At 43.4% G+C, this 26882-nt stretch overlaps 2 protein-coding genes across 4 annotated transcripts; both read right to left on the reverse strand.

The window, feature by feature from the left end:
• Positions 1-1899: 1899 nt before the first annotated feature.
• LOC144518792 (uncharacterized) lies at positions 1900-18703 on the reverse strand. 3 transcript variants are annotated; one of them, XM_078251708.1, is made up of 6 exons: positions 18607-18703; positions 12416-12613; positions 7260-7410; positions 3756-3862; positions 3421-3475; positions 2073-2180 (listed from the first exon to the last, which is right to left on the reverse strand). In XM_078251708.1, the coding sequence occupies exons 2-6, from the start codon at positions 12589-12591 to the stop codon at positions 2163-2165; spliced, it is 507 nt and encodes a 168-aa protein (XP_078107834.1). In that variant the 5' UTR covers positions 12592-12613; positions 18607-18703; the 3' UTR covers positions 2073-2162. The 3 variants fall into 3 exon arrangements, with proteins under 3 accessions (XP_078107832.1, XP_078107833.1, XP_078107834.1); XM_078251706.1 differs by lacking the exon at positions 3421-3475 and having other exon boundaries at positions 1900-2180; XM_078251707.1 differs by lacking the exon at positions 3421-3475 and having other exon boundaries at positions 1900-2180; positions 12416-12627; positions 18607-18678.
• A 999-nt stretch (positions 18704-19702) lies between these two features.
• On the reverse strand, positions 19703-26285 carry med27 (mediator complex subunit 27). The gene is made up of 8 exons (XM_078251709.1): positions 26062-26285; positions 25145-25289; positions 24021-24151; positions 22557-22650; positions 21569-21676; positions 21249-21290; positions 21085-21162; positions 19703-19928 (listed from the first exon to the last, which is right to left on the reverse strand). The coding sequence occupies exons 1-8, from the start codon at positions 26262-26264 to the stop codon at positions 19794-19796; spliced, it is 936 nt and encodes a 311-aa protein (XP_078107835.1). The 5' UTR covers positions 26265-26285; the 3' UTR covers positions 19703-19793.
• Between the last annotated feature and the right edge of the window lie 597 nt (positions 26286-26882).

Genomic DNA, 26882 nt, shown 5'->3' on the forward strand with positions numbered 1-26882 from the left:
GTGATGGATTGTTTTCTTCTTCTGCAGCCTAAGGATGGCCTGCTTTACTGGCATTGAGAGCTCCTTTGACCACATGTTCTGGATTCGCAGCAACAGCTTCCAAATGAAAATGCCACACCTGAAATCAACTCCAGACCTTTTATCTGCCTAATTGATGACAAAATAATGAGGGAATAGCCCACACCTGTTCATGAAACAGCTTTTGACAATTATGATTATATTATTGTCCAATTACTTTCAGTCCCTTGAAATGAGGGAACTATGTATGAAAATGTTTGCAATTCCTAAATCCTTTCTCCAATTTTGATGTACATACCCTCAAAATAAAGCTGAAAGTCTTCCCTACAACTTCATCTCGATGATTTCATTTCAAATCCATTGTGTTAGCGCACAGGGCCAAAATTATGAAAATGGTATCACTGTCCAAATATTTCGGTACCCAACTGTACATAAACCACGATGATGAAGATGAAGACTGTGACTTTCCTCACATTAACACATAAAACAGAACAGCAGCTGATCGATGATCAATACAAAACGTTTATTCTCTTTAAACAAACTGAATACAAGGAAATAATGAGGTTATTTATCTGAACTCTGATCGCTACAGGAAATCAGTTCCTTCAAAATAAAAGACCCAAACTCTGAATAAAACTTTCCTTTAACAACTGATTTATAAAGTGAGACATACGATAAAGTATTTTTAATACTGCAGTACTGGAACTACATCCTGCAGAGTGGACTGTTGCCATGGCGACCAGCAGGATGACTCTGATGCCACAAAGTTACAATGAGACACAAAGCTGCAGAAGAAGAACAGAAAGACTATCAACCTAAACAGGAAGTGAACACAACGTGAAGCACAAGTTTTACCACGGGCACCAGTCGCTGGAAAACACGTTTCCCTCAAAGCCATTATTAAAAAGGCAGTTTCTTTGCAGGGTTATTATTTAGCTGACAGGGTAGCAATATGAACTCATACGTTTCTTATAAATATAACATTCAGCATGAAAAAACAAAACGGGACTGAGGAAATCACATTCTTACCGCCCATATCAGACTGTGACATCATCTCACGTCTAAAGATTATGTGTCAGAATGTCTCTGAGGATTATCCAACCAAGACTTCAAAGTTAGGATCATATCAAACAGGTGTTAACGTCCAGACTGGAGAAAGACTGACTGGGACTGAGTTTCTCACCCTTCACCAAACAATGGAGACTATAGCAAGACCCTCAGGATTTCATTCAGAGATTACTGGGCATTAGGATTATTATTGGGCATCAGGATTTCATTCAGAGATTATTGGGCATTAGGATTATTATTGGGCATCAGGATTTCTAAAGGTAGAAACAACGTTTACATTGTTTGTTGTGTGTGATGGATTGTTTTCTTCTTCTGCAGCCTAAGGATGGCCTGCTTTACTGGCATTGAGAGCTCCTTTGACCACATGTTCTGGATTCGCAGCAACAGCTTCCAAATGAAAATGCCACACCTGAAATCAACTCCAGACCTTTTATCTGCCTAATTGATGACAAAATAATGAGGGAATAGCCCACACCTGCTCATGAAACAGCTTTTGACAATTATGATTATATTATTGTCCAATTACTTTCAGTCCCTTGAAATGAGGGAACTATGTATGAAAATGTTTGCAATTCCTAAATCCTTTCTCCAATTTTGATGTACATACCCTCAAAATAAAGCTGAAAGTCTTCCCTACAACTTCATCTCAATGATTTCATTTCAAATCCATTGTGTTAGCGCACAGGGCCAAAATTATGAAAATGGTATCACTGTCCAAATATTTCGGTACCCAACTGTACATAAACCACGATGATGAAGATGAAGACTGTGACTTTCCTCACATTAACACATAAAACAGAACAGCAGCTGATCGATGATCAATACAAAACGTTTATTCTCTTTAAACAAACTGAATACAAGGAAATAATGAGGTTATTTATCTGAACTCTGATCGCTACAGGAAATCAGTTCCTTCAAAATAAAAGACCCAAACTCTGAATAAAACTTTCCTTTAACAACTGATTTATAAAGTGAGACATACGATAAAGTATTTTTAATACTGCAGTACTGGAACTACATCCTGCAGAGTGGACTGTTGCCATGGCGACCAGCAGGATGACTCTGATGCCACAAAGTTACAATGAGACACAAAGCTGCAGAAGAAGAACAGAAAGACTATCAACCTAAACAGGAAGTGAACACAACGTGAAGCACAAGTTTTACCACGGGCACCAGTCGCTGGAAAACACGTTTCCCTCAAAGCCATTATTAAAAAGGCAGTTTCTTTGCAGGGTTATTATTTAGCTGACAGGGTAGCAATATGAACTCATACGTTTCTTATAAATATAACATTCAGCATGAAAAAACAAAACGGGACTGAGGAAATCACATTCTTACCGCCCATATCAGACTGTGACATCATCTCACGTCTAAAGATTATGTGTCAGAATGTCTCTGAGGATTATCCAACCAAGACTTCAAAGTTAGGATCATATCAAACAGGTGTTAACGTCCAGACTGGAGAAAGACTGACTGGGACTGAGTTTCTCACCCTTCACCAAACAATGGAGACTATAGCAAGACCCTCAGGATTTCATTCAGAGATTACTGGGCATTAGGATTATTATTGGGCATCAGGATTTCATTCAGAGATTATTGGGCATTAGGATTATTATTGGGCATCAGGATTTCATTCAGAGATTATTGGGCATTAGTCTGAGACAGAGGAGTCACTGGGAGAGATGTTTGGTGGAAGGTGCTCAACACAAAGCATCTTTATTATCCATGGAGGACCATTGGTGTACAATCAGCTGTACATAGACAACAAACAGCAAAATACACAACAAAATTATTACAAACGAACACGTCACGTGGGTCTGGTTTCTCCAGAAATTCAAAGCCAGACCGTCATAGCGTCTCGTTCAGAATCCGATCTCATATTGGACTAAAATAGTTCACCGTAACGTGTTTCAGAAAACATTTGAAGAGAGAAACAGGCCGTGCAGTTTCTGAATCTGTCTTCATTTCAGATCAACAAAGGTCAGTTTAAAATATTTTTATCAGATTCTGAGAGACTCTAGTCACGCTCATTCCGCTCCCTGTTTCCTGGTTAGCTCTCCACCAATCAGATGGGTCATTTGAGTCCGACTGCCGGCAGTGTCCGCCCCCCCGATTATACGTGTCAAATCGGCCAAAATGAAGGCTGACGGCCCCTTGGACGGACGACGGCACGGAACACACCGAACAGACTCGAGTCACCGACCTCGCAGACTGTCAGACGGACGATTATCGGCTCGCTGTGTCCGGGCCTTAAGGCAAAGGTTTATGTCGCCTTTTCCAACGTTTGACGTTTTTGGAAGCATACAACAGAACTCAACAGGTAGAGTCGAGTACCTGTCTGTCTGCCTGTCCGTCTGCGCCTGTCCTCTTCAGCCGGACGCGTCCACTCCTGCAGGATCAGATTCAGATGAAATAAAACTCTTCTGTTTTTTTAAGATAGTTTTGGGGCGCATTAGGCCTTTATTTTGACAGGACAGCTGAAGACATGAAAGAGGAGAGAGGGGGGGAATGACATGCAGCAAAGGGCCGCAGGTCGGAGTCAAACCCGCAGCTGCTGCGTCGAGGAGTAAACCTCTATATATATGGGCATGTGCTCTTCCAACTGAGCTACCTGGGCGCCCAACTCCTCTGACTTAAATAAAACATGTGAACAGCTGTTTCTGTCTCACCTGTCGAGTTTCTTCTTCTCCTGCTCGGCGGCCATCTTGTTTCCAGCCTCCCGGCTCTCCTGACTCTGCCGCAGCCAATCAGCATGCAGCTCAGCAGGTGGACACAGCTGACATCATCATCACCATCAGACCACAAAGAGAGAGAGATAAACAGCTGTTAGATATTTTCTCTTCATCTCATGTTCAGATCCAAACAGGGCTGGGACCATAGATATTAGTTGTTGTTGTTGTTATTATTATTATTATATAGTTAATATTAATGGATAGAGCATGTGTAACGTCACCCATGGTTTGTGCAGAGCTGCTCTGAGGCTTTGAGTTTGCCGGTACAGGTGCTGTCATCGTGGTTGCATTACAAACGGATGTGACGATTTTAAGTCAAGAGGTTGGAGCTGGGGAGGAGACTGACTAAAGCTGTGAACGCTGTATACACCCACCTACTCCAGGTTAACTAACCTGCTCCGGGTTAACTAACCCTAACCTGCTCCGGTTTAACTAACCCTTACCCTAAAGCTGTGAGCACACCTCCCTGCCCTTCCCTGTGCATTCATGGAAAGCCTTAAGCGGGGAGAGCAGCAGGGCAGGATCCCCGTAGGGTATAGAACAGAGCAGCATCAATGACAGAGACACGACGTTTATTAGGTCAGACAACATGAATTAAAAGGAGGAGCTGGGGTGGAGGTGGGGTGTAAGCGCTAGCAGAGATGCAGCAAGGTATGCTGGGAAAAGCAGTTTAAATAGAGCGCGCTATTTGGAAATCCAATCAAAAGAGGGAATCAGCTGAGCCATCAGCTGGCTGAGGAACTGTCAGCTGTGAGCTGAGATAATAGCCCAGCTGGACTCCGTGACCTGCCACAACTTACACTAGGTTTCAGTTTTGTTAGATAAAGTTTACATTTCCTAACTTAACGATAGTGTCAGTTAATAATGTCGTTAATAATATTATCTATTAGAAATTGTATAATGTAAGTTAGATTTAATTAACCATAGTAGTAGTAGTCAAGGCTGTCCTCAACAAGAAGAAGGCTGCCTTCAGGAGCAGGGACAGGGAGGCCATGAAGGCAGCACAGCAGGAGGTGAAACACTGTGTGAGGGAAGCTAAGGACAGCTACAGGAAAAAGGTGGAGCAGAAGCTGAGGGAGAACAACATGAGGGAGGTCTGGGAAGGTGTGAGGACCATCACAGGTCACAACACGAAGACCAGAGCTACAGGGGGGATAATGGAGAGGGCGAATGAGCTAAATGACTTCTTCAACAGGTTTAACCAGCCCTTGTCCTTGTCCCCCCCACCCTCACCGCAGTCATCTCTCCTCTCCTATCTCCCTCTACACACCTCCCCCCTGACACCACAATCCCCCCCTTCCTCCTCCCCCACCTCAACACAATCCCTGCCTCACATCACCACAGACCAGGTCAGAGGACAGCCTAGGAAGCTCCGGCCCAGGAAAGCAGCAGGCCCAGATAAAGACTACTAAAGACCTGCGCTGCAGAACTGGGGGAACCACTACAACGGATCTTCAACCTTAGCCTACAGCTAGGGAGAGTGCCCACCCTCTGGAAGACATCCTGCATCATTCCGGGTTCCCAAGAAGAACAGGCCCAGCGAGCTGAACGACTTCCGACCGGTGGCACTCACTTCACACCTGATGAAGACGTTGGAGCGGCTCTTCCTCAGCCTCCTCAGACCTCAGGTACAACACGCCCAGGACCGGCTGCAGTTTGCGTACCAGCCAAATGTTGGTGTGGAGGATGCCATCCTCTACATGCTACACCGAGTCCACTCCCATCTGGATAAGGGAAGCGGCACAGTGAGGATCTTTTTCTTGGACTTCTCCAGTGCCATCAATACCATCCGGCAACAGGATGGGAGTGGACCCCTATCTGGTAGACTGGATCAAGGATTACCTCACTGACAGGCCACACTATGTCAGGCTGAAGGACACCACGTCCGACACAGTGGTAAGCAGCACTGGAGCCCACCAGGGCACAGTGCTGGCTCCTCTTCTCTTCACCCTGTACACCTCGGACTTCTGTTACAACTCGGAGATGTGTCACATACAGAAGTACGCCGATGACACAGCCATCATTGGGAGTATCAGGGGTGACAGAGAGGAGGAGTATCGGAGTCTGGTGGGGGATTTTGCTCTCTGGTGTCACACTAACTGCCTACAGCTCAACACCTCTAAGACGAAGGAGCTGGTCATTGACTTTGGGAGGTCCAGACCAAGACCGCAACCAGTCCTGCTAGAGGGAGCTGAGGTGGAGGCTGTGCAATCGTACAAATACCTCGGGCTGTGGCTGGATAATAAACTGGACTGGACAACACACACCAGCCACCTGTACAGAAACACACAAAGCATGTTGTACTTCCTGAGGAGATTGTAGTCTTTCAACATCTGCAGCAAACTGCTGTTGATGTTTTACCAGTCTGTGGTTACCAGCGTCCTCTTCTACACTGTGGTGTGCTGGGGGGGCAGCATATCCAAGAAGGACACCTCCAGACTGGATAAACTGATCAGGCGGGCCGGCTTTGTGGTCGGCATGAAGCTGGACTCACTGGTGACTGTGGCAGAGAGGAGGACACTGGACAAACTGCTGGACATTACTGACAATGCCAGCCACCCCCTGCACACCGTCATCAGCAACCAGAGCAGCCTGTTCAGTGGAAGGCTGCTCCTTCCCAAGTGTAGGACCAACAGACTCAAGAATTCCTCTGTCCCTCATGCCATCATACTCTACAACTCCTCACTCGGAGGGAGGAGGAAATAGGGTAGAGGACAGAACAGAACAGAACAGGAAGGAAGGGAAGGACTGGTAGCCACTCACTCCTTCACTGTGCAATAACTTAATAATCTACTCACATACATACCTGGACACTCTAACTGCTCTTAACTGCTAATTTATGCTAAATGTCATTTATTTATTAACTGTATAATAACATAATACCATACACAGTCCTATATATCTATATATTTATCTTTATTTATCTGTAGTTTATTGTTGTTTATTGTTTGTTTACTTTTTGTAAAAAATATTAAGCAAAAAGTTTATTGTTATTGGTATTCTTATACTGTATTTTTTCTATACCTCATATTTTTTGTATACCTCTTTATTTAAAGAGTGTCTTGTAAGCTGCTAAAATCTGCTGCTGGAAATCTAATTTCCTTGCGGGAGTCATCCCAAAAGTATCAATAAAGAGAAGTCTAAGTCTATGCTCTGTCCATTAATAGTTACAGTCTATGGCTGGGACTACTTCCTGGTGTGTTGTACCTGTATGTTGGGACAGGACTACTTCCTGGTGCGTTGTACCTGTATGTTGGGACAGGACTACTCCCTGGTGTGTTGTACCTGTATGTTGGGACAGGACTACTTCCTGGTGTGTTGTACCTGTATGTTGGGACAGGACTACTCCCTGGTGTGTTGTACCTGTATGTTGGGACAGGACTACTTCCTGGTGTGTTGTACCTGTATGTTGGAACAGGACTACTCCCTGGTGTGTTGTACCTGTATGTGTTGGTCTTGGGCTGCGACTACTTCCTGGACCGTCTCCAGGAAAGCCACCGTAGTCTCCAGCACGGTCACCATGTCGACTCGGCCGCCGTGGATTGTGGGTAGCAGTTGCCGCAGCGTGCTGCAGCTCTGAGTGATGCGTTTCCTGTCAGAGATGAGTCATCGTCATGTGAGGACACCTGGATCATGTGACCACAGTGATGACCTCACACAGCAGGTTTAATTTTAAGAATACAGAATAAGATATTCTGCCTCATCTGAATCATGTAATGGCTTTAACTCGTTTCAGAGCCTTCTTCCAGAGTCTGTTCCTCCGATGGTTCAGTGCGTCAGTAATATATTAAATATATTATATTATTATAATATTAAGGCCTTTACATCCCGGGGAAGTTTTTTCGTGCGATTAATTCGCACATCAATATATTTTTTATTAACTGTTGTTCGTCATTTTGTTCGTTGAACGTCATTTTTCGGAGCTTTGAGGTTGAGTTGTTTACTAATGAGGAAGTACACGGAGGCTGCTGTCTGAACTACAGACGGAACACTTTATTACTTCTTTCAACCTCGACAAAGGCATTTACCAGACTCTCTCTCCGTTTTTACCTTTCACAATAAAAGCCCTTGATATACACTACCCTGTTTACCAGAGGGAACTACATTCAACCAAATACTCAAACACGCTGCAAATACAGAAACGATGCAAAAAGAAAAGCACACAAACGCAGAGAAAACGATGCAAAAGGAGAAGCACTAAGTGGAACAGCTTGATGATGGACCCCACGGAGGGAGGGGGAGAGAGAGAGAGAGAGAGAGAGAGAGAGAGACAGAGACAGAGAGAGACAGAGAGAGAGAGAGAGAGAGACAGAGAGAGAGAGAGAGAGAGAGAGACAGAGAGAGAGAGAGAGAGAGAGACAGAGAGAGAGTGACAGAGAGAGAGAGAGAGAGAGACAGAGAGAGAGAGACAGAGAGAGACAGAGAGAGAGAGACAGAGAGAGAGAGAGAGACAGAGAGAGAGAGAGACAGAGAGAGAAGAAAGCCAGATCCCAGGTAACCAGACACCTTTTCACTCTAGGAAACACGGTTCTAGAGCATTCACAATGTTACGACTACCTCGGCCTGAAACTCAGTGCCTCAGGAAGCTTTGACCGTGCAGTGAATGCGCTAAAAGAGAAAGCTCGTAGAGCTCTCTATTCCATCAAAAGAAATTTTAGTAAAATACAAATTCCAATCAAGATCTGGTGCAAAATCTTTGACAGTGTCATCATGCCAATTGCACTGTATGGATGTGAAATATGGGGTCCACTCAGTAAGCTCGACTACACTAGATGGGATAAACACCCCATAGAGTCCCTGCATGCAGAATTTATCAGAAATATTCTCAGGGTCCAAAGGAAAACACCCACAAATGCATGCAGGGCAGAATTAGGCAGATTCCCATTGGCTTTAAACGTACAAAACAGATCGTTAAAATTCTGGATACATCTGAAATCCAGTGCAGAAAATACCATAATGTTTCAAGCAATCAAAAGCCAAGAGGTCAGCCCTGAAACCAGTCCCCTCTGTCAGCTGGTTCTGGAGTTAACTAATACACTAACCCACCAATCTCAGACCAGCACTGCTTTCCAAAATCACATCAAAGTCAAAGAGTGAAAGAGAGAGAGAAAGTGAGTGTGTACATGCAATTGTTCATGTTACATGTTTCCCTTAATGCTGTCAGTGTTGTAATTGTTACTGTGTTATGCTGTTCTGCTTTGGCAACACTGTACCTACAGTCATGCTAATAAAGCTACCTGGAATTGAAAAATTTAATTGAGAGAGAGAGAGAGAGAGAGAGAGAGAGAGAGAGAGAGACAGAGAGACAGACACAGACAGACAGACAGACAGACAGAGCATTCATAGACACATGACCCGTGGGGTCAATCATACCAAAGCCCGTCTACGGAAAGCTGTTCCACTCCCTATTCAGCCCCATTGTACCGAATTTGGTTGCAGTTCCACCAGAGTTCCACTAGGGGTGATCGCAGTCCAGTGCTAAATGAATGGGAGTCTATGGAGCTAGACGGCTAAATGTGTCTCTTTCGCCTGATTGTCGTTGAGAAATCTCAGATTTGATTGTAGTTTTTGCGTTGTTACAGGTTGAGTTGTTGTTGCCCATAACACGCTAGCATTCTGCTAATGAATGCTGATTGGTCAGTGAAGGACTGATTACGATTGGAGATCCCGCTTGACGGCATCCAAAGCAGAACCAGAATGTCAGAGTGAATATTTCGGCGTGGTCTTTAAAACATTAGCAAACCTCTTTCTAGCACGTGTATTAACAGGGAGAGTCTAACCTGTAAGCTGTGTTGTATTAACAGAGAGAGTCTAACCTGTCAGCTGTGTTGTATTAACAGAGAGAGTCTAACCTGTCAGCTGTGTTGTATTAACAGAGAGAGTCTAACCTGTGTTGTATTAACAGGGAGAGTCTAACCTGTCAGCTGTGTTGTATTAACAGAGAGAGTCTAACCTGTCAGCTGTGTTGTATTAACAGAGAGTCTAACCTGTCAGCTGTGTTGTATTAACAGGGAGAGTCTAACCTGTCAGCTGTGTTGTATTAACAGGGAGAGTCTAACCTGTCAGGTGTGTTGTGTTAACAGAGAGTCTAACCTGTCAGCTGTGTTGTATTAACAGAGAGAGTCTAACCTGTCAGCTGTGTTGTATTAACAGGGAGAGTCTAACCTGTCAGGTGTGTTGTATTAACAGAGAGACTAACCTGTCAGGTGTGTTGTATTAACAGAGAGAGTCTAACCTGTCAGCTGTGTTTTATTAACAGAGAGAGTCTAACCTGTCAGGTGTGTTGTATTAACAGAGAGAGTCTAACCTGTCAGCCGTGTTGTATTAACAGAGAGAGTCTAACCTGTCAGCTGTGTTGTATTAACAGGGAGAGTCTAACCTGTCAGCTGTGTTGTATTAACAGAGAGAGTCTAACCTGTCAGCTGTGTTGTATTAACAGAGAGAGTCTAACCTGTCAGCTGTGTTGTATTAACAGAGAGAGTCTAACCTGTCAGCTGTGTTGTATTAACAGGGAGAGTCTAACCTGTCAGCTGTGTTGTATTAACAGAGAGACTAACCTGTCAGCCGTGTTGTATTAACAGAGAGAGTCTAACCTGTCAGCTGTGTTTTATTAACAGAGAGAGTCTAACCTGTCAGGTGTGTTGTATTAACAGAGAGACTAACCTGTCAGCTGTGTTGTATTAACAGAGAGTCTAACCTGTCAGGTGTGTTGTATTAACAGAGAGAGTCTAACCTGTCAGCTGTGTTGTATTAACAGAGAGTCTAACCTGTCAGCTGTGTTGTATTAACAGAGAGCCTAACCTGTCAGCTGTGTTGTATTAACAGAGAGTCTAACCTGTCAGCTGTGTTGTATTAACAGAGAGTCTAACCTGTCAGCTGTGTTGTCGATGCCTCGAGAGAACAAAGGAAGCGACTCAGAGCTTGACGTAAAGCAGTATCTCTGGCCGTATATGTGTATTTTAAAAGGCTTTTTAGAACAAAAAAAAGCCACTTTAAAATAATCTAACACCCAGCAGTGTGTATCTTCTTAGCCTCCCCTTTGGAATGCAACATTCAAATTACTAGACAAAAAATGATATCCTGAGTAAAGTGGATTTTGAGGGGTATAGCTCCATAGACCTCCATTCATTCTGAACTGGCCTGTGAGTGCCCCCTATATGGAACTCTGGTGGAACTGCAACCAGTTCAGAAGCCGGAAGTAACGAGAGAGTGGAACTTCTTCCCTTATTAGAAATTCTTTGATCATACATATCAGGCCACAGGTGAGAGACAATCAGCAGAGACGTGTCTGTAAACTCATGGTAATAAAAAGGCAGAGAGCTCTCTCCCCATGGGGTCGAAAATCAGCTGTTCCTCCTACAACTTCCGTTGTGTAATCTGGATGCATTTTTTGTTGCATGCATTTGGTTGTGTTGTGTGTATTTGGCTGTGTTGTGTGTATTTGGTTGTATTATGTGTATTTGGCTGTGTATTTGATTGTGTTGTATTTGGTTGTGTTGTGTGTATTTGGTTGTATTATGTGTATTTGGCTGTGTATTTGGCTGTGTATTTGGTTGTGTTGTGTGTATTTGGCTGTGTATTTGGTTGTGTTGTGTGTATTCGGCTGTGTATTTGGTTGTGTTGTGTATTTGGCTGTGTATTTGGTTGTGTTGTGTGTATTTGGTTGTATTGTGTGTATCTATGTGTATTTGGCTGTGCATTTGGTTGTGTTGTGTGTATTTGGTTGTGTTGTGTGTATTCGGCTGTGTATTTGGTTGTGTTGTGTATTTGGCTGTGTATTTGGTTGTGTTGTGTGTATTTGGTTGTATTGTGTGTATTTGGCTGTGTATTTGGCTGTGTATTTGGTTGTGTTGTGTGTATTTGGTTGTATTGTGTCTATTTGGCTGTGTATTTGGTTGTGTTGTGTGTATTTGGCTGTGTATTTGGTTGTGTTGTGTGTATTTGGTTGTATTGTGTGTATTTGGCTGTGTATTTGGTTGTGTTGTGTGTATTTGGTTGTATTGTGTGTATTTGGCTGTGTATTTGGTTGTATTGTGTGTATTTGGTTGTGTATTTGGTTGTGTATTTGGTTGTGTTGTGTCTATTTGGCTGTGTATTTGGTTGTGTTGTGTGTATTTGGCTGTGTATTTGGTTGTATTGTGTGTATTTGGCTGTGTATTTGGTTGTGTATTTGGTTGTGTTGTGTGTATTTGGCTGTGTATTTGGCTGTGTTGTGTGCATTTGGTTGTGTTTCATTAAGTTGCAGTGCTTTTGCCCCTGTTGGCCACCATAAAAAACACATGTATGTGTTACATTTGTGTAGTTCCGTGTTTGCTGTTCTGCTTCGCTGCCACTTTCACAAAAACAGTCGCACCATAGCTTCCACTTTGTAGCAAAGATGGCGGCCTTAGAGGGTGGGTAGCGTCCAGCAATCCGGACTCAATGTTTGGACCGTTTTGGTGCAGCATCGGGGACTGGCTTTGAACAGACTCCGTCAGACAGAACGCACTAAGTGTAAGAACAGAAGTGTACGGGTCGAGTCTTCAAACAGCTACATCTCTGTTCTGTGAACACAGGAAGTTCACCTTCACAATAAAAGCCCAGGTGATAGTCAGTACCTGCGGTGTCTCTCCAGTAAAACACAACTGCTGCTCTTCATCCTCAGACTTTCATCCTCCTCTTCCTCTGCAGGGGCAGCAGCTGCCTGCAGAGCAGCAGAGTCGATGGTGGACAGAGTCTGATCCCTAACAGAACCAGGACCAGGGCTGGTCTCTGCAGACAGTCTGTCAGTCATCTGGATCAGAACCGGGATCAGTCTGCACCAGATTATCTCAAACACAGAGACACATTGATTATTATGACAGGAATTAGAGGAGGAGAGAAACTATAGTTATATCTGTGGATAACATTTTGATCATTTAAGTGTGACGGTCAATCTGAACTTCTATGAGTTCTCTTTATGTCATATATGAAATCAGGGCTCTCAAGTGTCACGCATTGAGCGTGACAGTCACTCATTTCTGTCTTTTGTCACGCACTCCCGCCACACATTGTATTTCTCTTTTCTTTTTTTTTTTAAATCGCATTAATCGCATGCCGGCATTTATTAATTCATTTTACACTTCACTCGTCTTTGCGTTGTGCCTAACAGCTACTATTGTGACCCTTTGCAGCACTGTTACTTATCATCAAGCTGCCACTTCCTCCTAACACATCTTGCTGCTGCAGGCTGCAGGATGATGGAGTGAAGCATAACAGTTAACGTGATGCTAGACCACCGGCCCTCGGGGGGCGGGGGAGAGATGAATGTTCGGAAATAAGAGGTTGCTGTGGCTCGCTGTACAAGTTAGTTTAACCAGCGGGCAGCAGCGGTGGCCGGAGTGAGCAGCTGCAGCGGGCGATCACGGGGGGGGACATCCTCAGCGGTGAAACGCGAACGGGGGCTGGAGTATTACCTAGCTAGGTGGAAAGCTAATGCTAGCCGGCCACCTGTTCCATCAATCCTGCTTGCAAGTATCCGCTCATTAGACAAAAACTGGACTACATCCAACTTCAACAAAACTCCCAACGCGAGTTCAGAGACTGCTGTGTTTTTGTTGTGTAGCGGACCATCCAGCCTGTTTCTCTGACGCCGGGTAAGAGTGGAGATGGGCTGTGTTATCACGGACTGGTGCAGAAATGAGCTGCTCATTAACCGCTGATCACTGGACGTCAGTGAGGAATCTACATTATTTAGGAGTTACTAAACACTAGATGGACTCTGGTATGGACAGATAGGATCTTTAGTTTTTAGTTAGGGACTTGGAGGAATTGTGCAATAATGACAGATTCACACATTTTTCTTTTGTTTACAGTAAATAAATAATTACAAATCTTAAAGTCAAGTTCATATTCATATCTTTCTTTGCATTCATTTGATTCCCAATCAAGATACACTGGTAAAAATTGCTTTCGATTGTTACTGTTGTTACTGTTCTGAAATGCAATATAATAGAATTTGAATCATGTGATAAAATATGCGATTAATCGCGATTAACTATAGAACTTCAGCGATTAAAAAAAATTAATCGTTTGACAGCCCTATTTATATATATATATTTTATTTAATTTCTCTGGCGCGCCGCTCTCACTATGGAACCGGCAGGAATGAAGCGCGTCTCCCCTGGAGTTCTTAGTTGAGCCTGCCACTTATCAGCCAATCAAAAAAAAGAAAAGGGCAACACACTAGCCAATCAGAAAATAGCACTATTGTATCTGGGTAAGATTTAACGCAACAACCAATGAAAAAACAACACATAGAGCAGCGTACAGACACTTCCCTAAACGTTGTCTCATTCAGAGACCAGAGTCTCAAACGGGGCTCTGAGTCTGTCAGACGGTCTGAGATCTACCGTATCAGCAGAGCACAGCAGTCTATGGTGCAGGTAGATTAATTTCTGAAATATAGTGACTATTATAACTATCTTTAGAATGTCACTCTTGGCTGTCTTCAAAACTTGAGAGCAGGGACGTCGTGAGGCCTATTTTAGAGGGGCTGAAGCTACCCCAAAATGTTCCTAAGCCCCCCTACATAATAACAACAAGAATAACAATTTGATTTATCCTCATTGATATTTAGACGCAACAAATGATATATATAGCTACAAAAAAATAGCCGAAAAGTTGGAAGTTAGACAGAAATAGAGAGTCGTTATACTATCAAGATGATGCACCGCAGCGTCTCGTTACATTGGTGTCAACTGGCAGCTTTCAGAGCGTTGCAGACCGGCGCGTTGCAACTAACTGGGGGATTCATCTCGTCTCGTCGCTACTCTTTGGTCTGAACTCGCTATGCACCCTCCCCCACACATTCACACACCGATACACACGTTAATGATGAAAGGAAGATTGATTACACATAGTGATACAGAGTGTTTTTAATGACCTGCTTACCTTTTGCTACGTTTTCTGGAGGTAAAGGAAAGGGGATATTTTGGTTTGCTATGGAAAACTATAGTCTAGCTAAAGTGAACGAGGGAAATACAAGAAATGGCCTATTAACTTAGCCTATCTCTATAGTAGGCATATTCTAAAACAATATCTGTCACTGAAAACTAAAGTCATAGAGTCCCTGTTAATGCTGTTACCGTTGTATCCTTCAATTCATTGAGCAGATGAGATGGATATTGGAAGATATTTCAGCAGAGAGAAAGAGAAGCAGGAGATTGGCAGGGCAGTTGGTTGTGATTGAGGTCAGTAGTGGTCTACAGGTCTAAGGATTGTTTGGTTTTCTTCTAACATTAAGCATTTGTTGGCAGGTCTAGGTACTATGCATAGCCTAAACTACATTATTTCATTAGATGTATTATATATGCTAGCTATATTCTAACCAATTTAACTTTCTGCATTCATTGGCTGTGATAAATTAAATAAATATGTAGATGTTGCCTAAATGTAGGCTAGGCTAAAGATGAGCATATGCCCACAGATACACATGTGAAAATAAAATGAAAGCAATCCTACATACAGTAATCATTACTCCAAATCTTTTATATCTTCCGCCATCAGGTTATTGTATTTAGACAGTATCCACTTTAAATAGGATCTGTATTAATATCTTACATGATCAAGTATGCAGTGATGCCTATTTTCTTCTTTTTCTTGTACTGCTATTTGTCATATTTGTTTAACTTACCAACTTATTAGCTGTCTGGCCTCTGTCTGTTTTTGGACATTTTGGATGTTGTTTCATGTGACCAATTTGCATTTCGAAGTCATGAAATTAGCGTCAGGGTTTTGTTTTATCTTAAAGGATAAGACAGAAGGAACAGAGTAGAAATGGAAGAATATGTCTGTCACTTTTGACTTGTTAACATATTGGTTTCTTCACTGGTGGTTGACATACAGTATCTCACAAAAGTGAGTACACCCCTCACATTTTAGTAAATATTTCATTATATATTTTAATGAGAAATTACACCTTGCTCCAATGTAAAGTATGAGGTGTACAGCTTGTATAACAGTGTAAAGTATGAAGTGTACAGCTTGTATAACAGTGTAAAGTATGAAGTGTACAGCTTGTATAACAGAGTAAAGTATGAAGTGTACAGCTTGTATAACAGTGTAAAGTATGAAGTGTACAGCTTGTATAACAGTGTAAAGTATGAAGTGTACAGCTTGTATAACAGAGTAAAGTATGAAGTGTACAGCTTGTATAACAGAGTAAAGTATGAAGTGTACAGCTTGTATAACAGAGTAAAGTATGAAGTGTACAGCTTGTATAACAGAGTAAATGTGCTGTCCCCTCAAAATAACTCAACACACAGCCATTAATGTCTAAACCCTGGCAACTAAAGTCAGTCCCCCCCTATGTTAGATTCCCATAGAGGCAGGCAGACTTTTATTTTGAAAGGCCAGTTATTTCATGGATCCAGGATACTATGATCCTGATAAAGTTCCTTAGTCCCCACATCATCACATACCCTTCATCATACCCCCACATCATCATATACCCTTCACCGTACACCCCCATCATCACATACCCTTCACCATACCCCCACATCATCACATACCCTTCACCATACCCCCCCCCCATCATCACATACCCTTCATCATACCCCCCCATCATCAAATACCCTTCATCATACCCCCCATCATCACATACCCTTCATCATACCCCCCCCCCATCATCACATACCCTTCACCATACCCCCCCCATCATCAAATACCCTTCACCATACCCCCACATCATCACATACCCTTCACCATACCCCCCACATCATCACATACCCTTCACCATACCCCCCATCATCAAATACCCTTCACCATACCCCCCATCATCAAATACCCTTCACCATACCCCCCATCATCACATACCCTTCACCATACCTAGAGATTGGCATGGGGGTACTTTCCATAAAATTATCTCTCAATGCAAATCAAACAGCTGTTAGACTAACTGAAATACAACCATGTTAATCTCTAGGTATGGTGAAGGGTCTGTGATGATGGGGGGGTATGGTGAAGGGTAGTGATGATGTGGGGTATGGTGAAGGGTCTGTGATGATGTGGGGGTATGGTGAAGGGAGTATGTGATGATGAGGAGGGTATGGTGAAGGGTATGTGATGATGTGGGGAGTATGGTGAAGGGTATGTGATGATGTGGGGGGTATGGTGAAGGGTATGTGATGATGGGGGTATGGTGAAGGGTATGTGATGATGGGGGGGAGGGTATGGTGAAGGGTATGTGATGATGGGGAGGTATGGTGAAGGGTATGTGATGATGTGGGGGGTATGGTGAAGGGTATGTGATGATGGGGGAGTATGGTGAAGGGCTATGTGATGATGGGGGGGTATGGTGAAGGGCTATGTGATGATGGGGGGGTATGGTGAAGGGGTGATATGTGATGATGGGGGGTATGGTGAAGGGTATGTGATGATGGAGGGGTATGGTGAAGGGTATGTGATGATGGGGGGTATGGTGAAGGGTATGTGATGATGGGGGGGTATGGTGAAGGGTATGTGATGATGGGGGGGTATGGTGAAGGGTATGTGATGATGTGGGGGGTATGGTGAAGGGTATGTGATGATGGGGGGAGTATGGTGAAGGGTATGTGATGATGGGGGGTATGGTGAAGGGTATGTGATGATGGGGGGTATGGTGAAGGGTATGTGATGATGTGGGGGGTATGGTGAAGGGTATGTGATGATATGGGGGGTATGGTGAAGGGTATGTGATGATGGGGGGGTATGGTGAAGGGTATGTGATGATGGGGGGTATGGTGAAGGGTATGTGATGATGGGGGGGTATGGTGAAGGGTATGTGATGATGTGGGGGGTATGGTGAAGGGTATGTGATGATGTGGGGGGTATGGTGAAGGGTATGTGATGATGTGGGGGTATGGTGAAGGGTATGTGATGATGGGGGGGTATGGTGAATGGGTATGTGATGATGTGGGGGGTATGGTGAAGGGTATGTGATGATGGGGGGGGTATGGTGAAGGGTATGTGATGATGTGGGGGTATGGTGAAAGGTATGTGATGATGTGGGGGTATGGTGAAGGGTATGTGATGATGGGGGGGTATGGTGAAGGGTATGTGATGATGTGGGGGTATGGTGAAGGGTATGTGATAATGTGGGGGTATGGTGAAGGGTATGTGATGATGTGGGGGTATGGTGAAGGGTATGTGATGATGTGGGGTATGGTGAAGGGGGTGTACTGACTTTAGTTGCCAGCGGTTTAGACATTAATGGCTGTGTGTTGAGTTATTTTGAGGGGACAGCACATTTACTCTGTTATACAAGCTGTACACTTCATACTTTACTCTGTTATACAAGCTGTACACTTCATACTTTACTCTGTTATACAAGCTGTACACTTCATACTTTACTCTGTTATACAAGCTGTACACTTCATACTTTACATTGGAGCAAAGGGTCATTTCTTCAGTGTTGTCCAATTAAAAGATATAATGAAATATTTACTAAATTGTAAGGGGTGTACTCACTTTTGTGAGATACTGTAAGTGTAGCTCTAATGAAGTAACGAAAGATGTGAGTGCAAAGATTTTGCAAACGCAAGTTACAAATACCCTGGGGGCTAAGCTCCCCCCCCCCCGTCTTTCAATCCTAGTGACGTTCCTGCTTCAGAGCCCTGTGAAATACGTTACATGTCAACATAAACTCTTCATATGTCTGCTAATCGTTCTGCTTGTTGGTTTCTTTGTGTTGTAACATCCAGGGACAACACACAGTCTTTAACTCATGTATAATCATAACTCTTACTCATTTACTCGGTCTCCTTCTTAAAATATACTTAAAATAACTCACCTGAGTGTTGGACTCAGTCTGTGAACGAGCCTCACCTGTCCTCCAGGTGCAACAACTTCCTGGTCACATGACGCCTTCAGGACTTCTTCTTAATTAGGGTTTTACTATGGTTGGCATCCCATGAGTCATTACTGCCTCCTATTGGTGTTAACCGTCAGCTATTATCTTATCACATTACATAACATACATAAACTGGTGTTTTTCAGAAATGTTAATATATTTGTCCTCCCTCCCACGGTGACCGACTACCCAGCACATGTGTAACCCTGACCTCCACTCGTCCTGACTTCTTTCCTCTAAGTACTTCCTGTTTCCTTCTCTTCACTGACTGCCCTCGTCCTATTATAAAGTGTCCTGTTCAATCTGCTGTGATCACTTCTTCAACTACTGATAGTGACTGGTTCTGTCCGGTTAGCCCCAGTTTCTCACTCCTCCTTAATTTAGGTTGTCATGTGCCCCCCCCACTGGTTGGACATCTCCCTCCAGAGGAACACACTGGAACCTGGAGACCTTCAGGTCTTCGCTGGAAATTTGAACTTACAGTGAGACGCTGCAGTCTGAATGTCAGATTTTATTTTATTAAATAATATCTGAAATATTAAATATCAGGAGACACAATGTCACCGTTTCTTCACTGCTGCTTCTCTGTTAACTCTAAAAGACCAGATACAATCAGCTGCTTCCTCTTTCTGATTTAAAAAAAATATTTATATATATATATATAAATAAACTATACCGAGGTAACTTACAGTAGGACATGATATAATAAATATATAAAAATATATAAGATATATTTCTTTATTAAAGGCTGTAAACTAACCAGTTATCAAATGACATTAGCACGGAAGTTATTTTATTGAAACTTTAGGAACCATTCAGCTGTTTGAGCAGGTCAAAGGTCATGAGCCTGCATTAATCATCATATTAATAATACTAAAGCTGGAAGCTTCATTTGTATGATAATGCCTGTCTTGGTGAGAGAAAGGTCTCTCGTTATTGTTTCTGGATTTTAAAGTTCATCTTGAGAATAATTAGGAATCTTTCCTGATCCCACCCATTCACACGTCATTGATGAAGCAGATCCTTCACCACCATGACTAATGGAAATCTAACTTTATTCAAACTTCTTTTTACAAAATACAAACAGAGGACAGGAAGGGTTTCTTTACAGGACAAACAGGAAGCTTTTACATGCGACAGGTATCGTGAAAGGCCTCCAGGGTCCTAAAGTCCCTCCACGTTGGAGGAAGTCCGTCCTGCAGGAAACGACCGCAGCGCTGACACGGAGACTGGAAGATTTTAATGTAGCTCCGCAACCAGGTCTACAGAGAGACAGGCAGGTTGAGAGACAGAGACAGACAGGTAGAGAGACAGACAGGTAGAGAGACAGAGACAGACAGGTAGAGAGACAGACAGGTAGAGAGACAGACAGGTAGAGAGACAGAGACAGACAGGTAGAGAGACAGACAGGTAGAGAGACAGAGACAGACAAGTAGAGATGGAAGAGACAGACAGGTAGCGAGGAAGAGACAGGCAGGTTGAGAGGAAGAGACAGGCAGGTAGAGAGACAGGTAGAGTGGAAGAGACAGGCAGGTAGAGAGACAGAGACAGACAGGTAGGAAGGCAGGCAGACAGTTTGAGAGACACACAGACAAGTAGGTAGAGAGAGACAGACAGGTAGGCAGAGAGACACAGACAGGTAGGCAGAGAGACAGGTGGAGAGACAGACAGGCAGACAGACTTTAAAAGATAATTTCGTTTTTCTTTTCCATCCTGGACTCTCTGTCTCCATGTTTGTGTGTCTGAGTGTCTGATGGAACAACAATCTGTGAAACTGGTCCAGTATTAAACCAGAACCAAGCTGTAATGTTACCCTACAGGACTAATGTTCAGCAGCAGTTAGTAACAAGCTGTAATGTTACCCTACAGGACTAATGTTCAGCAGCAGTTAGTAACAAGCTGTAATGTTACCCTACAGGACTAATGTTCAGCAGCAGTTAGTAACAAGCTGTAATGTTACCCTACAGGACTAATGTTCAGCAGCAGTTAGAGTCACTAAAAGTTCTGTTGTTGCTGCTGACAGACTCAGATTATTATTCTAAGTGTCTGACAACATTATGGGATGGATCCCTACAGAGATAGACCTTTTAGTTAAAGAGGAAGATCCTTTTAGTTTAACATGAAACAGCCCCAAAATCACCATCACCAAACCCACCAGATTCCATGTAAATAATCAGGACTTTTAGCGTGTATAGAGCCAGCATATCTCCACATGTAAATGGGTGAATTAAGGGTTTATTTCAACCAAACCAGAGCGGTGATTGTTGTAACAGTGGAAAGATGAACCAAGACGGCTTTTGGTAGTTTGATTTAGTTTCTGTCCACTTTGAATGAAGTGTGTTTTACGATGCTAAAAGTCCTGATTATTTACATGGAGTCTGGTGGGTTTGGTGATGGAAATCAGAAACTGTGTCTCACCATGAAGGAGCGGACGACGACATCGGGCATCTGGGGCAGCTGGTAGTGCAGCAGGGCAGTAGTGGCATGGTCCGTTACCTAGCAACAACACAACCAATCAGAGCGCTGCTCACTCAGCTCAGCTGTGCAGCTCTCTGACTGGTTCAGAGGAGGAAGTGTCTTACCTTCTGGAACACCTGATACTGAGACTTGGTCCATATGTCCAGCTGAGGAGACAGACAGACAGGTAGAGAGACAGACAGACAGGCAGGCAGACAGACAGAGAGACAGACAGTTAAAAAGCTTCCTCAGTCACAGTTATCTTTTGTTAAAACTTTACAAGTATCCTACAAAATATAATTTACTTCTCATATGTTCATATCAAATATGAATTATAATTTCTTGCATATCTATTCAATATTAACCTATTATTAAAATATTTTAGTTTCAAAACATAAATTCATTCAGAAATTCAGAAAAAAGGCAAACAAACAAACAGACAGACCTTTCCGTCCTCGCTGTAAATGTTCTCATTGAAACCTCGAACAATAGTTCTGTCGATGAACAACGAACGCATCACGACGATGGCCTTCAACACTTTCCCCAGGGTCACCTGAAAGACAGACAGGTAGAGACAGACAGGAGAGAGACAGACAGGTAGAGACAAACAGGAAGAGACAAAGAGAGAAACAGACAGGTAGACAGACAGGTAGAGACAAAGAGGAGAAAGAGAGACAGGTAGAGACAGACAGGAGAAAGGCAGACGGGTAGAGACAGAGAGAGGGAGACAAACAGATAGAGACAGACAGGTCTGTTACTGTTGGATCAATAACGTTTTTAATCATTTTAACACTGATGACACCGTTAGAACTCGATAAAGGAGTTGGGGTCTGTCCGTCGATCAGGCCCCTCCCTGACGAGTAGACCCCTCCCTGTTGAGAAGGGACCTCCCTGTCAAGAAGGCACCGCCCCTCCATGTCTGCTCCGCCCCTCCACATTGTCCCCGCTATGAAATATTTTCAGTTCATTCTGGAGCCTGAACAGACTGAAGGTCTTCATGAGAAACGTGTTCCTTTCGTATAGAGAAGCAGAGAAGCTGTAGCACGACGTGACATCATCTCGGCTTACTTTTTACCTGTTCATTAAAATTTTAAAAAAGCGTTCCTGAACCTCAAGTAGCGCTGGAAGTTATCCAGACGTTGTTTACTTTTTGCTCCTCCAGATGATGTTATGAATCCACACATGACGCGGTTTGATTTCCCGACATATCGGGGACTTCCACAGCAGGAACAAAGCAGCAACAGTGGTTATTTCAGCCATTTGATGTTGAAAACAGGTCATCAACAGAGGAAAGATAAGTTGGAGCCTACAGATTTACACCGGCAGGGAACGCCATTACACACAAATGATCCCTACAGTAAAGCTACATGAACACTGTTAGAGAGTACAGTGTGTGTAATAATAATTATATTTATATATGTCATTATAACTACCAGCAGCACAGCAGACGTCCCGTTGGGTCTGAACAGCTCGATGGTCATATCAGGAAACATCCTGCCGATCCGAGAGATGACATCATCCACGTACCTGCACACACACAGTATCACAGGATATATATATACACCATATATATACCCACACACAGAGAGTTTATACACTCACCTAAAGGATTATTAGGAACACCATACTAATTACCGTGTTTGACCCCCTTTCGCCTTCAGAACTGCCTTAATTCTTCGTGGCACTGATTCAACAAGGTGCTGGAAGCATTCTTTAGAAATGTTGACCCATATTGATAGGATAGCATCTTTCAGTTGATGGAGATTTGGGGGATGCACATCCAGGGCACGCAGCTCCCATTCCACCACATCCCAAAGATGTTCTATTGGGATCTGGTGACTGTGGGGGCCATTTTAGTACAGTGAACTCATTGTCATGTTCAAGAAACCAATTTGAAATGATTCGAGCTTTGTGACATGGTGCATCATCCTGCTGGAAGTAGCCATCAGAGGATGGGTACATGGTGGTCATTAAGGGATGGACATGGTCAGAAACATTGCTCAGGTAGGCTGTGGCATTTAAACGATGCCCAATTGGTACTAAGGGTCCTAAAGTGTGATAAGAAAACATCCCCCACACCATTACAACACCACCAGCAGCCTGCCCAGTGGTAACAAGGCATGACGGATCCCCCACACCATTACAACACCACCACCAGCAGCCTGCCCAGTGGTAACAAGGCATGACGGATCCCCCACACCATTACAACACCACCACCAGCAGCCTGCCCAGTGGTAACCAACAACCATGCCACTCAAAGCTGCTTAGATCACCTTTTGTTCCCATTCTGACATTCAGTTTGGAGTTCAGGAGATTGTCTAGACCTGGACCACCCCCCTAAATGCATTGAAGCAGCTGTCATGTGATTGGTTGATTAGATAATTGCATTAACGAGAAATCGAACAGGTGTTCCTAATAATCCTTTAGGTGAGTATATATATATATATATATATATATATATATATATATATATATATATATATATATATATATATATATAAAAAAAACACACAGAGAGAGTTCACAGTTTATATTTACATTTTCAAACAGGGGAAATGCTGATACTGAAACGACTAACATTTAGAAACCAAAGGCCGCTCCATTTTTCCTTCCTGCTTCTTCTTCTCCTCCGGGAAAACATGCTGCATTGCATTGTGGTACACGGGAGTAAAATGTAGAGTACACTCTATGTCTCCGTGATAGGGAACAGTTTCCAACACACCAAGTGTTTCACACAGAGTCTGAACCGGTTAGCATAGTGCTAGCGCCAGCACTAAATCCTCTCCCACAATATGTCTTCTTATCTACCTATCTACTTTGTTGGTAACTGCTGTTGTAGAATCACTTCAGTAAAGTCTGAGTAATTGTTTCTGCAGTACTATAGCAGTATTACTCACTGAGGAGGAAGTACCAGAGTACTGGGCTGGACTTTGGGTCGTCTCTTGGCTGAAGCTCCCATCTGATTGGCCGATCGTTTGAGTGACTGTTGATTCAACAAACTGGAGGCCAAACCGGCGTGGTACTGCAACTACACACACACACACATACACATACACATACACACACACACACACACACACACACAGTTAAGACAAGTATTTAGTGCCATTTTAAGTTGTTTTGGTTTTGTTTACTTTTGGTCTCAATACCAATAGCATCAGGAAGAAAAATGAAACCAACGTAACATATGACCCAAGAGGACAGCAGGGCTGGGGTAGTACGGAGTTTTTCTTACCGCGGTTGAAAAGAAAGAAATTCCCGTGGTAGCGCGGTATACCGCGACCCCCTTACGAGAGTAGCGTGAGTCAGAGCGAGAAAGGCAGGGCGCCTAAAGGGAGTGACGTCAGTGCCCGTGTGGTCGGACAGAAAGGCAAAGACATTTCTCCATACAAGACATTACACAGTATAGCGGTAATGCGGTAATGTGTTAACCGTCCCAGCTCTAGCAGTCCCACAACAGCTGAAATGTTGAGTTGGGCACGGACTGTTTAAACTTTACGGTGATATTGACTTCTTTTGAAATTAATTTTCCAGTTTTTTTTGTTTTTATATATTACAAAAGACAAATATTGAACTGGTGGTTGCCAAAGTGGTCAACCAGAGGCCACGAAACGGTTGCCAATTGACTCAATCTGGTTGCCAAGAGCAACCATTGCTGTCGAGCCCTGACCCTACGCCGCAGCGACACACGTGGCTCAGCAGCAACAACTGTGATTGGTCCGCTCGGCCGTGGCTTGGTAGCGTTGCATCAAGGAGAGGGTTAACTTCTCCTGGTTCTCCTTCTCCATCAACAACATGACATCAAGGAGAGGGTTAACTTCTCCTGCTCCAGATTTCCCACCGTGGTCAGAAAGAACAGAGGTGACACACAGGAGTCAGTACTCACTCTACCACACACACACACACACACATATATATATATATACACACACAGACATATATATATATATATACACACACACACACACACACACACACACACACACACACACACACACACACAGCGTGTTAGCACGTCTACCTTGTTGGACCACTTGTAGGCCTGCAGCAGCTGAGAGTATAACGGGGTTTTGTCCTGAACGGGATCCAGACTCAGCAGACCACTGTTATGGAGAGGATGAGACTCAGAGGGACGACCCACCAGACCGCTCAGACGCTCCAGCTCACTGAGAGACAGACAGATGGGGGGGGACAGACACATAGACAGACAGACAGGTAGAGAGACAGGTGGGGGAAGAGAGAGACAGACAGAGATTATGTATGGTGGGACAAAGAGGTTGAGAGTAGTCTGGTGGGACTGTGTGAGTCTTTAACTTAGTATTTAAGGTTAACTTTGTTTTTGTCTTCCATCCTGGACGCTCTGTCTCCATGTTTGTGTGTCTGAGTGTCTGATAGAACAACAATCTGTGAAACTGGTCCAGTATTAAACCAGAACCAAGCTGTAATGTTACCCTACAGGACTAATGTTCAGCAGCAGTTAGTAACAAGCTGTAATGTTACCCTACAGGACTAATGTTCAGCAGCAGTTAGAGTCACTAAAAGTTCTGTTGTTGCTGCTGACAGACTCAGATTATTATTCTAAGAGTCTGACAACATTATGGGATGGATCCCTACAGAGATAGACCTTTTAATTAAAGAGTAAGATCCTTTTAGTTTAACATCAAACAGCCCCGAAATCACCATCACTAAACCCACCAGACTCCATGTAAATAATCAGGACTTTTATCATCGTAAAACACACTTCATTCAAAGTGGACAGAAACTAAATGAAACTATCAAAAGCCGTCTTGGTTCATCTTTCCACTGTTCCAACAATCACCACTCTGGTTTGGTTGAAATAAACCCTTAATTCACCCATTTACTTGTGGAAATATGCTGGCTCTATACACGCTAAAAGTCCTGATTATTTACATGGAGTCTGCTGTGCTGCGGACTCACTTCAGGTCTCTGTTGACTGCCTGCAGGTTGTCCTGGAACTCGGATATAAACTGCTTCTCGCGGCCCTCCAGGGTCTCGCGGTTCTTCATGCCATCTTTCAGGGACTCGAACACGCGGCTCACGCTGGAGCGGAGCGCCTGGATGCCGCTGATAGCGTGAGAGAAAGCGTCCAGATTCACCCCAACATTCACCACGTCCGCCATCTTCTCTGCTGTCTCTGCTGCTGCTGGCGCTCAGATATGACGTCAGCAGTGTTACCGAAAGTTTTTGTATTTATTTTTATTGTTCATTTATACAGAACATAGAAATATAAACTAACAAGGCACAATTACAAATCCATCTCAATAACAGTGTCGAGCATATGAAACAAAACCTAGGAGCTTATACCTTACAAAACAACATAAAGAATGATATAAAAGAAAATAAATAAAGAGTAGGGGCTATCTCAAAATAAAGTAAATAAATCAAATCAAGGGCTTTTTTATCTTTAACCCGTTTCAATGACTTGCACAAAAGATTGAACTCATTCTTCCAATGGTTCGGGGGGGTTAGGTCTTAAAATATCTGCATTTATGTAGACAATGTTTCCCTAAAAGCACCAAGTCTACTTTCTTATCTTCAACAGAAACACCAGACGCTCTATTCTTCCCTGTCAGAGGTGCTATCTCAAGTTCCCCGGACTGTCAGCAGCTCTGCTCATCTCTCCAGAAAGACCACACAGACCAAATACATGCTCTAAATGCTCTATTTCTTTTAGAATAAAGACTGAATCTCAGTCTTAAAACTGCGTTTGTTGGGTAGATTTCATTTAAAATGTTAAC

This window comes from Sander vitreus, chromosome 5 (genome assembly GCF_031162955.1).
Source record: "Sander vitreus isolate 19-12246 chromosome 5, sanVit1, whole genome shotgun sequence".
Lineage (NCBI taxonomy): Eukaryota > Metazoa > Chordata > Actinopteri > Perciformes > Percidae > Sander > Sander vitreus.